Consider the following 17,113-nt stretch of genomic DNA (forward strand, 5'->3'; position numbering starts at 1 on the left):
TAAATTATTAATCAGTTATCAAAGTTGTTGTTGATTAATTGGCTATCAATCGATTGTTCCAGCACTAGTGTACAAACAAGACTAAGAGTCTACAGCCATGCTAACAGCTCTGTGAGGCTTCACTTGGTGCAGTGGTGCTTTGAGATGCTAAGAAAGTATGTTTACCATATTTGCCATCGTAATTTAGCATGTTAACAAACATAAAACAAAGTATTTGACAAATAAACAAATTTACCTGATGATGGCGCTAAATGAAAAGTTAAGGGATCTGCAGAGTTATAAAATTTCATCCTGAGGGGGACATGAAATTTCGTGGCAAGCCATCCAATAGTTGTTGATACATTTGACCAAAAGGATTTTTTTGCGGGACGTGGTTGGTTTTGTCATACTGCCATTATTGATAGAAAGGCCATCAGGGGTCATAAACCTCCGTATCAGTGGGGATTCTTGGTGTTTTTGAAAGCTTTATCCCAAAGCAAAGCTCTGCTGATAAACTCTTTGAAACCTGTATCACTGTGCATACAACAGTAGTACTCCTGATTTCCTCCATGTGTAAGCCTGTTAGATACGCCTTTTCCCTGTACTTCTTGTACTGCACTTGGTTACTCCTGAGTAAGGTACACACGGGCAGAATGACATATTAGTATGAAGTGCAATGTGACCTTCAGCTACCTCAGCAGCAGTTGAAGACGTGTAAATGGAAATTACATTGAGATGTGAGCATGAGTCAGTCTCCCAGAGCCTTGATATAGACGGGTTTAATTTGGCTCTGGAGAGCTTGTTGGAGCCTTAATTGATCTTAATTAGGGTCAGACCATTTGGCCATGTGGAATTAGACCCAGCACCTGCTCTGTATGAATATGCATCACAGCGGTCCTCCCTGCCTTCTCTTTCTTTCTCGCTTTTTTCATGCCTCTCAGTCCCTCCAAACGTGTTGTTCACCAACCTTTTAGCTGCCTCCCTCTATAGCTGGACAAAAGGCTTTGAGAGGAGCCACGAGGACTATTGTGTTGTTAACAATGTTGTTTAGCCCTGGTGAACGCTGCTAATATTGTGTCCGGGAGCTGATGTCTCTATGTCAAGCAGCAGGCTGATGGAAGACTATTCCACAGCTGCTCATACAGCGTGGCATGGTCATGACTTTGAATAGCTATTCAGACCAAGAGCCCAACTGAGAATTCTACTTACATAGACTCTCATGTTTTCCATTTGTAGGAGTGGTGTGTGACATGTCCCGGAACACCAATAATATTCACTCAGTTCCTCTGGAATAAATAACTGGCTCGCGAGAGAGTTGGGAGCAGCTTTAGCAACGGTCTGGCGCTCTTGGTCCAGTTCCGATGCTGTGTTGTGTTCTGGTGTGGCTTTCTGAATGGGTCCAGTTTGACTGCGTGACCACAGTTATGTGAACCGTAGACAAATGGAGGCATGTGTATGTTTTTAGACCGACGGCGGTCTTAAGTTCGTCTCTGCTGGGATAAGGCTTAGTCACAACACTTTGAGTGCGTTTCAGAAATTCTAATTCCAGGGAAGGTTTTGACTCATTTTCTTGCCTTTTAGCTAACTCCTGTTTGTCTGTCTTCACTCATTGGACTTTTTTCTTATTCTCTGGCTCACACTCACTCATGCATACACATACTGTATATTCACACACACACACACACACACACTCTTTCTGTCTCCCCAGTAGCTGGCTGCCTCCCTGGCCTCCTCTTGGGGTCATTGTGGTATTTAGGGTCAGACAAGAGCTCCAGTCATTGCGCCCTCCCCTGTGCCTCCCAGGCAGCGCTGCAGCCAACTTACGCCAGCTTGTCTGGCCCAATCGCCTCAAACAGCTATGGAAAACCGCCTTGGCTGTAACAAGCTCTGCATCCTCCTCCTAGCCAACGGAAAAGCAGGATATAGGAAAAACAACACTGTGGAGTAGTGGAGTCTTTTTGCAAAGGAGACTCTAAATGAATGAGAGCTATAAAACATCCTTGCTTCTCTTTCTGAGAGAGCTCTTCTGTTGAGAACTTTTCACTTTTTCCTCCCAGCTCTCCTGCTTTTCCGCTTGGCGCTCCGTTACCCAGGGTTACTCAGGGAGGATTGTGATTCGCTGTTGCTTCGAAGCCGGGAGGGAGTTTCCACATGTCCTCCAGTGTGTCTTGGTGTGTGAGTCAGATGCGGTGTGTATGTTGCTTTAACACTCAACGAGCCTTCACAGGGAGAATCCACTTTGAGATCAGAGAACACCAGCTAGATTTCTCCTTTGCAAGCTGTTCAAAGAGCTCTTAGATTAAAGCCTGGGCCACAGAGGTAAGGGATGCTATGGGCTCTGTATTTTATCTTTCTATCCCTTTGTTTCTCCCATTTACTGGATTAAGGTGAGGCTGGGGTGAAGAGGTTGCATTGTGTTTCCTATTGTCCAGATCCACAGGTGTGGGTTACACTGTGTGTTTGCATGTGTGAGTGCTGTTTAGTTTCCACCTGTATCTGCGAGATAGCAGTTTGTGCTTTTAGTTTTTATCTCTAGTGTCTGCCTTGCTGTATAAGCCTGCCACATGTAACCTTGTTGTAAATGAAGATACAACAAAGTGACCCTTAACAATCTCAGACTTTATCACTTCTGCTGCTGTGTGTTTCAGGGTTGTCAGCATTTTATGCATGACTCACATTTACTCATGAGAATAACTGAGTTTGACAAACTTACCACCTTGTCTAAACTTTGTATCTCATGCTGAAGTTGCTGGATGCTTGCGCAGTGGTAGAACATTGCATGAAAGTGTTTGGAAACGGTTCGTTTTCTTGGCATCGCTCTGGAATGGCAGTGGCATACGTATATAAATCTTTCAGAAGGCTGCCATGTCATTTTTGGTCGGGAGCCAGACGCAGAGCTTCTAAATGTATAATGAAAAAGTCCGAAAGACACTTAACAAGCACTGTGATGGATGTTTGGTGGCTTTGGCGGAATCCACCACGGAGTAATATGGGCTTTCAGCAAGTGATTCATAGATAGACATTTCTCCTCATAAGCAAACAACCGCAGGATACTTAAAATCTGGTTCATATGACAAAAACTCAGCAGGAGACGGCCTAGTCTTTGGCTCTCTTCTTCACTTCCTGTTGTTGTTTTTGTACTGAAAGAACTTTTGGGTTGTTTTGTGTAAGTTTGAATTGAAGCTGTGTCTAAAAGAGTGAAGCTTTAAGCACACTGCTCCTTTAAGAGCTCAGTTGTCACAGTGCCAGAGGAAAGTGATAAGAGACAAGTCCCATGGGCTGTGATTTGACAGGAGGAAGGCAGTGAGATTAACTACTCAGTACTCACTACTAATAACAAATAACCTCATTCTTAGCATAATGATTCAAAAAACATGAAACCTTGTTACTACTTTATTTTGTATGGGATTAATTTGGCCACTTTATTTGTTATTTGCATTGTTATAATTTCTTCCATCAGAACATGTGTTGTTAACTAGGCATTGTGCCATATGGTTATCCTCTATTTTCAGCATTATTGCTCTACCGAATGCACTCTTTTGAGAAACCATTGAAAAAGTCCAGTAAGATTTCTGTATCTCCGAGGTTTCATGGCAGAGTAGGTTAAAAACTGCACTAAAAGCATCATGATATTACTGTGTTAGTTCTCTGGGGAATCACCCGTTGTTTCACACTGCTGTGTCAATAGTTTGTTCCTCCAGCTTTGTTGCTCAAGATTAGATTCAAGGACATGAGAATTGCAAATGTTGTTCTCCAGACTCTGTGTTTGTGAGGGAGAGGGAGGTTGTAGCTTGTAGGACCGTGACTTCCTTAACACACTGCCTCCATGTACCTACAGTGTTTATACCATGTCGAGGTGTGGCCCAATCCTCACTGTTTGCCCGAGCTCCAAACCCAAGACACACACAGTGCCAGACTAAACATGGAGCTTACGTGGGAGTCACCCAGGGGCAGCCTGAGAAGAATGCCAGGTCGTGGGGTGTGTCGAGGAGCTTCAGGGTGGCAGTGGTCCCTTGGCCCTTGAGCAGATGGCCTGTAGGAAGCCTATTGACGAGAACAGAGGACCGAAGGGGAAGAGGGAGGGAGAGTTCAGACTGGGCGCAGTGGTTTGCAGCTAAAAAGAAGACTTGTCTTGTTGTTCTCCCAAAACAGTCGCAGCACAATACTCCGGTTCAAGTCGCAGCAAAGGGCAAACGCGTGTGTCTTTAGGTTTGTGTGTTGGCACGCCTTTTAAGCCTTTCATACACACAATCCTACTCTGTGTGAATAAACTATGCAAGAAAAGCATCAGTAGTGGTGTTAAAAGAAGGCAGTCAAGTTTGACAACCAGCTTTATGCTGACTCGTAGTGTTGTCTGCAGCTGCTTTCTTAGTCTTTACCCCAGAGAGAGCGTTGTTTAGTTACTCTCCATTCATGTAGAGGAACTTCACTTTCTAGCTTCTGGATGCAAGACAAACTCCAAAATATTCTTCTGCTTGCTAGGCTCATTGCGAACTATTGATGCTAACACATTCCAAGGGTCAGGTGGTGTGTGCATAGTGAGAGTTTTAGACATGGGATGTAAAGGGAAAATGGGGAATTGAGTAAGAAAATATGCTGGTTTTCCCACAGGTTTCTAGGTTAATAAAGGGGACTCAGATGCGTTGTACCAGTCAAGTGTAGTTGACCATGCATCCATAAGCACTATTGGCTTGGCTTTGCCTACGGTCCATGTAAGCCATGGCCCCAGTTCAACCAGCATGACAGAGCTGGAAATTATTTGTGTGTTACTGGCAGAAAGCAGCTTGGGTGGGTAGGTTCAGGGTTATAGTGCCAAGACCACCTCTCAGTATCAGTACTGCTTTTATTCAATATCTTCTCCCCCTGGTTCACCCTTTAACTCATGACGAATGAAGCAGCATTTGGTTAATCCTCTGATCAGCTCAGAGTAATGGTTCAAGTTCATTATCAGGCCTACATGTCTCCAGCCAAGTTTCCACTGTGCTTTCAAGTGCTACTTTTTCACTCTAATTCTTAACAGTTTAAAGAAGGAGAGAATAATTTCCTTGTGTGGCTCCTTGTCATGTTTGATTTTTTTTTTGTAACATTAGTCTGGATCTTTGCCCCTTCTTTGAACTTTGGGATCTAGCACCTCATGTGCTTTACATTTAAAATGTTCAAGTCCCCTGAAATTTTCCTTTCAACTTTATGTATAAAGCATACTCTTTTACAGTAGTCCATTTACTCAGTCAGCAGCCCTATTTAATCTTACCTCACAGTCAAGGTGCATCTAAACGGGAGCAGATAAACTCTTAATGCTGCAGATCACTTAATCCTGAAGGTTAGGACTTTTGGCAGGGGGTGTTTACACTGTAACCTTACACATGCTGTACGTGTGCTGCAAGGCTTAGTGGAGTTAGCACTATCTGAAAGCTTTCCTGGAGTGTGTGCTACATGCATGTAAGTGGGTTATATTATACACACAAGACAGAGTCACAGTGCTTCTCTGAAGATGCCCGGTGCCTCCGCAAAGAGGGCTCCTCAGCCGTTTCTGGTTTTGGATCCTACCCCTGGACAAATTTGGCGGTGACAAGTGAAAAAATGGAGCCAGCTAGGATTCCAAGGTTTAAAAATAAACAGACGGGTAAACTGTAGCCGGCTTTCAAAAACTTTCCCAACCCCGATCAAAGACGACGTCATTTACTTGTGGGGAGGTGGAAAAATGCTACTAATGTTTGGTTTGGACGGCTGATTGAGGAGAGTTAGATTTGGGGGAGTGGAGTGAATTTTTAAACTAGTCATACTGTAGTGCCACCCTGGCACTACAGTACTGTGCTGTCTTGTATAGTTCAAAGCTTGGTTGATGTGATACTACTGGGAAATTGGTTGGAGTTAAGTTCATTGGACTTGTTCATTACTTTAGGGCTGCATAATTTTTGAGAGGAAATGTTTTCGTCTCAAGGATGTTGGCTGAATAATTTTTTTTTGCAAACCTTTTTTTCCAGATACAGAAAATCTCGAACTACCACAAATAAGACTCAGATGCTGCTTCAGTATTGCACCGGCTTCTTTGTTTATCCCAGTGAGTGCTGCCTACCAAACACTGTCCCCTCCCAAATGCTGGGGATTAGGTCCACTCTTTAACTGGCACACCTGTTATCAAACATTGAACTTATTACACGTGGTAAATTACAGTCCTGTAGAGAGAGACTAAGCACTAAGTCATCTTCTCTCTGTGTGTTTCAGATGAGCCAGACGACAAAGGAATGCGTTTATTTTGAGAAATGAGGCGGAGAGAACCTTGCACATAGGAGCTCTGATCTAAGAAGAGACTTTCAGACAGGTGAGTATAAGAACTGTGTCAGCGTCATATGTGTCAGCGTCATTATGCTTGATTTTATATAACACTGAATTTAAAATGTGTCATTGGTATACAAATCTGTCAATTCTCTTTTCACCAAAGCATACAACTATAGATGAAAGTTACTTCCTCTTCAAATGTATTGGTCCTTTAAAATTGTCATTATTTAAACCTGTATTTTTTTATTATTGCACATTCACCTATGGTCTGTAGCTAAACTGTGTTATATCCCTTCCACATGTTGTAGAGAGGTTTGTTTTAGTTCCTAATCTACTTGGTGCGCTAATTCAAAGACTTAAGTATTAGTCTTACCTATTATACAATCACATCACAGACAGCAGCAGATACAGTACTGTCTCTTACAGTCCCAGCAGTTTATGTGCTATAGCATCAACTCCGCAATGAAATGTCTTTGTGGTCATGGCTCTCCGTCACTAATGTAAGAGTGTTGTGGACAGTCTGGAAGTGATTTTTCATTGTCCTGAACTCTGTCACACATAACAACCATGACAGCCAAAAGCCTGTTCATCTGACTTAACTTTTCTATAGAAAGAATGGAAGAATGTAGTAAAATGAGGGGGGCGGGGGAGGTAGACCATACAGGTTAATGACCAGATGTGATAGAATTACTTATAGCTATTCTCTTTAAAAGGCATAAGGAAGATATTAGACCTGCTGCTGTTTTACTCTGGAAAAAGCCACTGCAAATTAAACGATTATGTGTGTGTATGGCATGGTTTTATGGGACTGTAGTCGTTATTGTTTATGAGTAATAAGTTAATTTTATGTCTCTGATGAGCCTGCATTATGTCATACCATGTCATATATATTATACTGCCTTATGTGTGAGTACCATGAATTTTCCAGTAGCGTAATGCCGGTGACATTATGGTTTTGTTTCCTTATTTTTTATTTTTTCCAGGCAGTGATGGGAAATTCAGAGAGCCAATATAGCATCCAGGGCCCCAAAGGCACCAGCTTTGTCTTCCCTGGGAAACCGAAGCCACTGAAACTCCGCTCAGCCAAAGACAACACTCTTTCGCCCCATATGTGGTGGAAAAGTACCCCAGTGGGCTCAGGATACAAGGCCAGGTGTGTTGGCCGTGGCTGTCTGTCCCCTCCTAAAAGCCGGCAGCCATACTCCGCTAGGCACTATGACTACGTCTCAAAGGGAACAAAGGGCATCCCAAGTGAGAATCGCTGGCCTCGATCACCTGGATGTGGTATACGAAGGCGGCATATGTCAGATGACTACAGAGATAATCCATATGGGGCTGAGCTTAATGGGCACACCCTGAATGGACACAGTGATGAGCATGAGGCTTTAGAGGAACAGAGCAGCCCACGGGTGGTGATCAAGAAGGATGGCAGTCTCAGGGTGGAGTTCACCAACACCTCGGGTAATCCCCTCCTCCTGGATGAGGCTTCCGGGCCTGTACAACTCCTCAAGTTCTCTCCCAACCTGGAGTCTGCATCCACTCCCAGTCTGCCTGGTTCAAGTGGTAGTAGGCAGGATGGCCACCGCAGCGGTCCACCGCCAGCCTCGACCTCCTCCACGGCCAGGACCAGCAAGGGAAGCTCACTGAGCTCTGATGGTTCCTGGTATGACTCTCCGTGGGGGCACAGCGCAGAGCTGTGTGAGCAGGACCAACCCTGCTCTGCCAGCAGGACACTAGTTCACTCCCCCATCCACCAGCTCGACTCCTTCACTGAACAGTCTCCCCCTGTGTCCATCACAGACCTCTATAAGGACCCCACAATGGCTGCTACCTTTCCCACAGCCAGGAACCTGTCCTCCCAGTTACAAGAGCATCCACCAGGCCAGAGGCCACACCGAGCCTCTTTTGCATCAGTCCTGGATGTTCCATTGGAGGAAGAATGCCCAGAGGCCCGCCAGTACTCATCATACACCCTGCCCTGTCGCAGGCCCAAAGCCCACACCATGAGTGAGGATCTGGACCACTATCCTGACCAGGAACAGCACCAGGAGCAGGCTGGACCTGATTTCGGCTTCCATAAGAAAGACTCCATCAAAAACCGCATCAGACGCCTCAGTGATTGGACAGGCAGCCTCAGCCGCAAAAAGAGGAAGTCTCAGGTAAGTTTGGCCAGGATGGGTTTTGGGGATCACATTGATTTAGTCTTGTGCTCAGCATTTTTTAATGATTTACACTCCTTTATTACTCACAGGGTTCATACAAGGATCTTATTCACATGGTATGTAACACAATAGGTTTCATAGATGTGGTGTCTGTAGTTGCCCCATAACTTATAACCTGCATAGTTTAAGCACACAGTAGATACATTTATCACCCTCTTATAGTGGTCTTCTCTAGTTGCCTCACTACTAGCCTTAGAGCTGCAGCTTATTAGACAGGAGAGGACATCAGTAACAGCCACGCACAGATAGGTTCCTGTCTGGCAAGGTTTATTTGATCGTGAGCCACAGCGGTGGTCCTGGCATGGCCAGGAACCAACCGCCGTCCTCTGGTCCTTTGCACCACAACACCAGCTGTCTGAGGACAGGGCACAGTGGGACGGCACAAAATGAAATTTGTAAGGCAGCCAGCACTTGGTCTTGTTTTTGTGAGGATGAAACAAGGAGGAAAGGTACTTCATATTACAATGTTAGACATGGCTGATCGTCTGAGGATGCGAAGTTTGGGGCTGATGTGCAGATGTCATGATGACTGTATCTGGGTGGGTACATCTAAAGTATTATTGCATGCTGATTGTTTGCGATTAGTTGTTGAATGTTACAGTACTCGTCGCATATTAATGTTATAAGCTCTTTTGTGTGCTGTCAGATGTACATGTAGGCTGTGAGGGTGTTGATCTAACCGAATGGTATTATTAAAGTTTATCCTTAGTGGTCATTAGCCCAAGGATTGCATTTTATTTAGAAAGATTTTCAAGTTTTCAAGCTAACTGATGGAGCTGATGGAAGTATAGACATATGGGAGTGTAGCAGGATGCTGCAGTGAAATAGCATATGAGACGCAGAGCAGGCAGCTGATACATTTTCCCAGTAGTAAAATGATAATTTTACCATACAGGCACGGGTCAGAGGAGAGGGTGGAAATAACCACAGCTTGTCTGCATGTTGCCTGCACGTGATTTTAAGAACCACGTGATTTTGTCATACAAAGACTACATTCTTAATAGCTTTAATTTGACATAAAACATTTGTTGAAACTGAGCCTAAAATCATGTCCCTCTCTGTCTTTGAGGCTTGAAAGCAATTGTTTCTGCATTAATTCGTTTAGCTTTGCCTTGTAAAAGTTTTAAGAACGCTCTTTGGGCACTGCCAAGAGAATAGCTGTAAGCCTTTGAGAGGCTCTGTTAGAGTGAAACTAAATCCTAGCTGAAGATTTAACCCCACCCCTCCTCTAATGTTAATGAATGACTTATGGTTGTTCTGGCTGTTGTGTGGTGCAGATTTTCTGGGATCCGCTCATAGTCCTTACAGAGTAAATCTGTTAATAGGGATTGGTGTTCAGTCAGCTAGGTCTGACAACAAACCAAAGGACAAAATAGAACAATCACTGTATTCAGATGGCATTTTCTTCTTTGCTAGAGTAAGAATTTGTGAGCTTCTCCTTGTGCTTAAACAGGAGATAATGCTAAGTGAAATATATGAGATACTTTGCCATGGCACTGTCACTCCACCCTGTAGTGACAAATATGCAGTAGACTGACAGTATTCATTTTAAGCGTTACACAGCTTTCACTTTACATTAGTAATGTCTGCCTCTAAATCTCCTGCTTGCCATAACACTATGCTAATCTATGACCGTGTGTAGGCGCTTAACAGTTGTACTCAAAGAAAATAAAATCCATTGCCAGCACCAGGTATTGGTGACAAATTGTAACAAGCTGGGCTCTGTCTGTTTTTAGAGATAAAAAATTTCAATTGAAGCTTAACATGGTTTAATTGGGGACAATTCAGGTAAAAAAAGAATCAATGATTGATGCTTGGGGTTCTTTGTCTTAGTGACTGACAAGGCCTGCAACAAGTTCATGTTAAAGCCACTGAGGTGCTTCAAGCTAGTCTTCAAACTGAATCTCCTCTGTCCTTTGGGGGCCATTTTGTTGAGTGCCAAACCTCCATGGCATATATCTCCAAGGGCTGGTCACAGTACCTCCTTTCAGCAGGTCAACCAAAATCAGGAGCACCTCCAGCTCTGGTTCCCCTCCACCTGGACTCCAGGGCTCTGTTGTGGGTTTAAAGGTCACACCGCAACCCTCATGCCAAAGGCCAAGAACCTGCTTGTAATGAAAAGCAGCTGGAAGAGCGCTGGGCTAAAGGAAACTGGGGAAAGCTGAAAAAGACCCACCCTGTGCTCAGTACACATTTTCCTATGGCTATAATATACAAATACTGTGTCTTTCATTGTGGCAGGTCATCGTAATGGTTAAACAAAGGTTGTCCTTAACTGAACACTGTGGGTTCAAAGGGTTCATTGCTGTCCTGTAGTCAAACATGAGTTCTGAGCTGTCTGGTTACAGGATGTGAGAAGAAAATACCCCTGCAGGAATCAATAAGGGATTACATTGCTATTATTTCCCATATAAGCAAAGAGTTTGTATAAGCTTTTCAGCACTATTCCAGTCTTTTGCTAAAGATTTGGGCAAATTTGGATTGTTTGCTAAATATCAATAGTAGGAATAGCATGAATAGGGATGGAGAAGACATGGACGAAGCTGAGTGAGACGCAGGAACAAACAAAGACGGAGGATGAGCTCCAGCATGACGGCACATACTGTGTGTCTGCATGTTGACAGCACTCCACTCTGTTGCCAGGGGCAGAATCAATGCAGCAATCTAGTCAAGTGTAGGTAGGCTGTCATTAGACATGAAAGAGTGCAATTCCATCAAGTGTTCATTTGGGGAATTGGGAAGCCACAGCAGACCTCAAATGACAGGAAATTGTCTGAGCCTGGAGGGTTCCAACCTCCCAGGTGCCATCCCAGGAAATTTGTCCCACTTTCTCAGCATAGCGAAAGATTTAGAGACTGTAATGCAGACTTTGAAGTAGGTTCGAGTGGTTTGACTAGATTTTTTCTAAAGTTTCTCCTCCAATTTTGCAGCGCCTTGGGGCTAATTGAAAGAACACAGTTAGATTTTTGTCCCAATGTAAGCTCTGCTGTATATACAGAGGGGTAGACATCTGGGGGCAAACATGGTGTGTTCTTGCATTGATGTAGCTGGGAATAGTAATTCTGTTCGCTAATTTGGAAAATTCCCAACCAATCCAGCACCTCCAATAGTGACTAATCCATGAGACTGTTGGGATATTGTTTAGTTGTCATGAAAATATCCTCTTTGCCCCACACTTGGTCTGTCCTTCATCCTCTAGCTTCTAATGCGCCTCACCCTTTCTCCACTTTTTGTGCCTTATCAGGAGACCAGGTACAAGGACCTGAGTGATGCCTTTGACAGTGGGGTTGATGGACTGACTGCAGACACCAGTTCCCCCTCCCAGGTCTCTAGTCTGGTCTGGTTCCCAGGAGCCTCCAGGGCCCAATCATCAGGAGCCATTCACCAAACGACCAGTGACGCCGTCCGCCAGAATATCTATGAGAACTTCATGAGGGAGCTGGAGACGGGCACTGGACAAGGTGGAGGGGGAGGTGGTGAGAGAAGAGACCCATCCACGGGCACCGAAGAGGGGGAGAGCAGCAGTGAGTCGGCTGAGGGCTCCCTGGAGCAGCTGGATCTACTGTTTGAAAAGGAACAGGGGGTGGTCAGACGGGCCGGCTGGCTGTCTTTCAAACCCCTTGTCACCCTGCACAAGGACAGGAAGCTGGAGCTGGTGACCCGCCGCAAGTGGAAGCAGTACTGGGTGACCCTGAAAGGTAGCTAGAATCTGGGAGGAGGAATGCAAGTGAGGGAAACAATTATGCACCTTTTAAAATTGAGTCAAAGAATGTGCTGACTTGTGGTTTTAAATTCAAAGTTAAGTAGATTATCCAAATTTTAGTTCTATAATTAAATTTTGAGGAGCGGGTGGGTTCCTCTTTGTTCTCAGAGTTTTCCTCTTAATAGCAGTCGTGTCCTTGACCACGCCACCACGCTTGACATTGAGTGATTGTGCTTCCCTCCTACCCTAAAAGCTTACTGGGAATTATGCTGTTGCTTTTGGCCAGATGGATAAAATTCAGGCCACCAACAGTGTTGTGCAAGTTCACTATTCACAAGAGCTAGCTCCAAGTTCAGTTCACACAGATTAAAATGAACTAGTTCACGTTCATAGTCCACAATTTTGAATTTTGAACTAAATTCACAGTACCAAAAAATTAACTAGTTCACGTTCATTTACATGCGGTTTTTTTTTCTTTTACAAAATGCTGTGAGTTGGACTTGGGTGGAGGAACTTTGCGGCTGTTGGCACGTCTTATCCTTTTGTTAATGATTTCTTCACTGTTCACCAAAAACATGAGCGTGTTCAATGAACAGCGCTCTTTCAATGAGTTTGTGCACAACACTGCCATCGAATGTGTGTGTATGTCCACATACTGCTTTTATGACACTGCTTTTAAGTATTTAGTGAAGAGCACCTCTTGGAGGTGACAAAGAGGTTACAGGTAAGGTGTAAGCAAGGACAGTCTTAGAATTTTTATGATTCTAAGTGCCCTTTTGGGAGAATGTAAAACTTTTGCACTTCTAAATTCCCCAGTCCTGCAGAACTTAATTTGTTAGATGTTTTCACAAGGACATTTTGTCTGTAAAACATAATGTGACTGCTGTTAAAACCCAAACTCTTACAGTCAAGAGAAACTTGGCTTGATGATGTTCACTTGTTTTCTGCATCACTTACACATCCACACTTCTATCTGTCTCTCTGTCTTTGTGTCTGTATTTCTACTCCCTCTTTTCCAGGATGTACATTGCTGTTCTATGAGACTTATGGGAAGGGCTCTCCAGAGCAGGAGCTGTCTCCTCGCTACGCTCTCCTGGCTGAGGACAGCATCGTCCAGGCCGTTCCTGAGCACCCCAAAAAGGAAAATGTTTTCTGCCTCAGCAACTCGTATGGAGACGTCTACCTCTTCCAGGTGAAGCACGTCAGTTAACAGACTGCCCCTGGTAGAACATTTCTGCACAGCTGCAGTACATGGTTGTAGTTGAATTATACTAGACATACACCTTTTGCCTTCCCTTCCCTCAAGTGTAGCCATGACCAATTTAGGCATGTGAGTGCCCAAACTTTCCAGCTAAGGGTTCTGAGAGCACATCTTATTTGCCGTTGTGCTTACTGACCTACATATCACTACCAAATTCATGCCTAGCCTTGGTTTCCTTCCGTGTAGCCTCCTCCACTTGTCGCTGTGTCCAGACCTGCATCTAATAGAATAGTTCTGTGTGGAGCTGACATGGCCCCAGAGGCAAGCAGAGAGAAAATCAGTTCTGTATCATGAAGACGGCCCGGGTTTCATGCTTTTGTTTCCACTCACATGGCCTGTTGAGCATGAGTCATTCACAGTCTAAAGTGGGTTCAACTGATTTCTCAACCAACATGCTGCTTTGGAGTGAATCACCTTATACAAACAGAGTAATAATCATGTAACAGCTTATTAACAGAGAAAATGTATGTTTGATTTCAGCAACAGTACATAACCTGTGCTTTCTCATAGAGGCACCATTAATCAAGTTTTCTTTTATTGATCTGGCAAAGCCCAGGTTGCCACCCAATGATTTTATTGTGATATATGGTAGAATAACACAATAGCAGTGCATTGGCTAGCAGAGCAGATTTATCCGCCGTCGCATCTCTGAATCCAGCTTCTAACGGGAATATTGGCCTTGCTACTTCATCAAATTGAACTCCCTGTCCCTCTTTGCCCTTTCAGGCCAGCAACCAGACTGACCTGGAGAACTGGGTGACAGCCATCCATTCTGCCAGTGCCTCGTTGCTGGCAAAGCGTCAGGGGAAGGAGGATACGGTGCGCCTGCTGCGGAGCCAGGTCCGCAGCCTGCTGCAGAAGATCGACATGGACGGGAAGATGAAGAAGATGGCCGAGCTGCAGCTGACAGTGGTCAGCGACCCCAAGAACCGCAAGGCTATTGAGAACCAGGTGAGGTGGTGATAATGATACTGATAGTGAGACATTCGTTGAATAAGCAGGGACTAATGCCGGCGTCACTGAGAATATTGGAGGTCTCTATCGCATTTTACACTGCATTGTACATTTCATGTCCTTGGGACAAATTTCACACAAAATCTGCTGGATTACTTTACAGCATTGATAGGTTGGGTGGTGTAACGTATGCTCTTGTCAAGTTTTGATTTTCAGACTCCTCTGTGTGTTGTTATTCTATGTGATACGTGTAGCAACCACATGATGTGCCCTACTTAATTTTTCTGATTTTGTTACTGTGGTGACAAGCCTGTGCTTTATTTTTGTCTGTGGGTGGGTGAAGTGGCCTAAATGCATCAGTCCCCAAACACATCGCAAGGGGCCCAGGGGAGCAACTCACTCCCCGAGCATCAGATTGGGATTCCAGATGTTTCTTGGTAATGGGCTCTCAACATGCATTATCCTCTTCCTCCTCCTCACAGCCTGGGGGAGAATCTAAAGCACCCAGCACTGTGCTGTAGCCTACATACAGAAGATTACTGATGGATATAAAAAGCCCATAACCTATAGCAAGAACCCAAATACTTTTACTAGAAATTGGTGTTTGTTTGGGAATGTGGGAAAATCCAGTTGCTTTCTTCTTCTTTTACCTGTGATTCAGATGGTCAGTGACATGAAGTGCCTCTTAAAGCAAATGTTTACTTTCTGCATATTTGTAGCCTTAAGGCCTTTGTATTGACTGCACTGACTGCTTATGCGCTAGAAAAGCAAAATGGACACTGATGCATTTGCTGCTGTAGCTGTCTGTTTTGGAATTTGCTTAATTTTTCTGATTTTGTGACTGTGGTGTTGAGTGTAAATATGAGCATGTTATTATGAAGAACAAGCAAGACAGAAGCTGGATAGACTCACCGCAATGGAGATGTCTCTGCCTGACTGCGAGACTGACTGACTGACTGTGTGCTTGTATCTGTTTCCAATTAGCCAGTATTCCACCTCAGAGTAGACAAAGAGACAGACAGGGTTGGAGTCAATGATAGGGTCAGAGCGGTATGGGACAGGCCTCTGATACAGGCGCCCCATGGCTGATGATAGATTTAAGGTTTCGGTGGGGTTGTCTAGCACCAACAGGGCACTACTTTGATGTACCCCACCCCCATCCATGTCTACTCAAATCAATGCCAGTAGACCTCTTTTGAAGACTGCCTTTGCCCCCTTTCATACACACAAGCTCACATATACACGCACACACTGTGATCAAGTTGCATTGAAAGACTTATTATGCATTAGGGCTTTTACAGAGAGCCAGGGGCAGATGTTAAAGAGGGTAAATAAGAAAAGATGAGAATCTGTTCAAAGAGAGGCTTATTTCTGCCGAGCTTAATGGCTCTGAAATGGATGTAAATAAGTTGTGCATGCAGGCCAGATGGGCCCAAACATGCCTTGCTTTTCATTGATGTTGGCTGATTGTCTTACTGCACTGATGAAGCAATAGACTACATATAGGCCTTTATCAAAAAATTCAGTTCATCGGTGATGCAGCCTGGCATGAATCATCAAATCGTATTTTATGCACAGGACTATTTTAGAACATCCCTGAATGAAGACACAGATATTTGACTGTTGACAAACAGATCCAGATGGTGTGTAAATCAGAAGCTTACTAGAATCTTGTGTGACAGTTATACACAGACATGAGTTTTTCCAAAACAGCAACTCTCCTAAATTTGTCTTTGCTTTTAAAGAAGGAGCTTATCTGATTTACTCAGTAATACCTCCCTTCCCATCTAAAGTCATCTTCAAACTACTCAGTGGAATTAATTCACAGTTCCTCCAGAACACCGTGTTTTTATATATATATATATATATATATATATATATATATATATATATATATATATATATATATATATATATATAGATATATATATATAGATATATAGATATATATATATATAGATATATAGATATAGATATATATATATATATAGATATAGATATATAGATATAAAATGGCCCAGGAATAGCAGGATAAAAAAATGTGCTTTGCTTACTTACTATCAGAGGATTTATGTACAAGGTCTTTGAGTTCTTGTTCAGCAGGGTAATGCTAAGAATTAGAACTGACGGGAAGGTCTTTAGACAAGTGAAAATGTGAAAGGAATACATGTTTGTCAACTTGCCTATTAAGTGTTGAGAACACAACCACAAAAGTCATCCGTGTGTCCCTGTAAATCATTAGTTTCGGTGCTCCAAGCTAACCATGCTAATGCTATATGTGACTACCATTATCCAAATAAGAAAACCCACCTTTAAGTTGTAAAAAGTTGTTTTGTCATATTTTATATTGCTACTCACTATAGTCCATGGCTGGTAATTAGCTGGTAATTATAGTACATAAAACATGCAACTTTTGCTGAGCTGCAGCAACTTGACCACAAGTGACAATTACGGGTAAATGCTAAAACATAGTGTAACAGTAGCACAAATAGAGAAGAGTTATCAAGATAGCAAACTAATTCAGTATTTTGTGTTGTACAGCAATATCTCTCTAAAGTTTGCTAACATTAGCTAATATTAGCCACTAAAAGCTCCTGGTCATACCAGGCCAAGTAAGGCTGTAGCTACAAAAGTCCAGAGTAGAACAAGGGCGTGTTTTAGTGCTTAGGAATTCAACTTTTCATTTGTAAGAGGAAATATGCGTCACTTATTCTT

General features: G+C 43.5%; 1 protein-coding gene across 8 annotated transcripts in view; it reads left to right on the top strand.

Annotated features, from left to right (window-relative positions):
* tiam2a (TIAM Rac1 associated GEF 2a) overlaps window positions 1-17,113 on the top strand; it is a 94,211-nt gene that overhangs the window by 38,953 nt on the left and 38,145 nt on the right. For 2 of the 8 annotated variants that reach the window (XR_006374706.1, XM_044168000.1), the window contains exons 2-8: window positions 5,964-6,040; window positions 6,205-6,301; window positions 7,242-8,417; window positions 8,510-8,536; window positions 11,725-12,178; window positions 13,203-13,375; window positions 14,171-14,395. Coding sequence is in view for 7 of the 8 variants with exons in the window: in XM_044168000.1 (XP_044023935.1) it covers window positions 7,248-8,417; window positions 8,510-8,536; window positions 11,725-12,178; window positions 13,203-13,375; window positions 14,171-14,395 (2,049 nt within the window). In the remaining variant the exon portion in view is untranslated. Of the gene's footprint in view, window positions 1-2,167; window positions 2,299-5,963; window positions 6,041-6,204; window positions 6,302-7,241; window positions 8,418-8,509; window positions 8,537-8,909; window positions 9,020-11,724; window positions 12,179-13,202; window positions 13,376-14,170; window positions 14,396-17,113 lie in introns of those variants that run through there. The other 6 variants (XM_044168005.1, XM_044168002.1, XM_044168003.1 and 3 more) reach the window with 5 other exon arrangements.

The sequence above is a fragment of the Siniperca chuatsi genome, linkage group LG15 (genome assembly GCF_020085105.1).
Source record: "Siniperca chuatsi isolate FFG_IHB_CAS linkage group LG15, ASM2008510v1, whole genome shotgun sequence".
In the NCBI taxonomy this organism is placed as follows: domain Eukaryota; kingdom Metazoa; phylum Chordata; class Actinopteri; order Centrarchiformes; family Sinipercidae; genus Siniperca; species Siniperca chuatsi.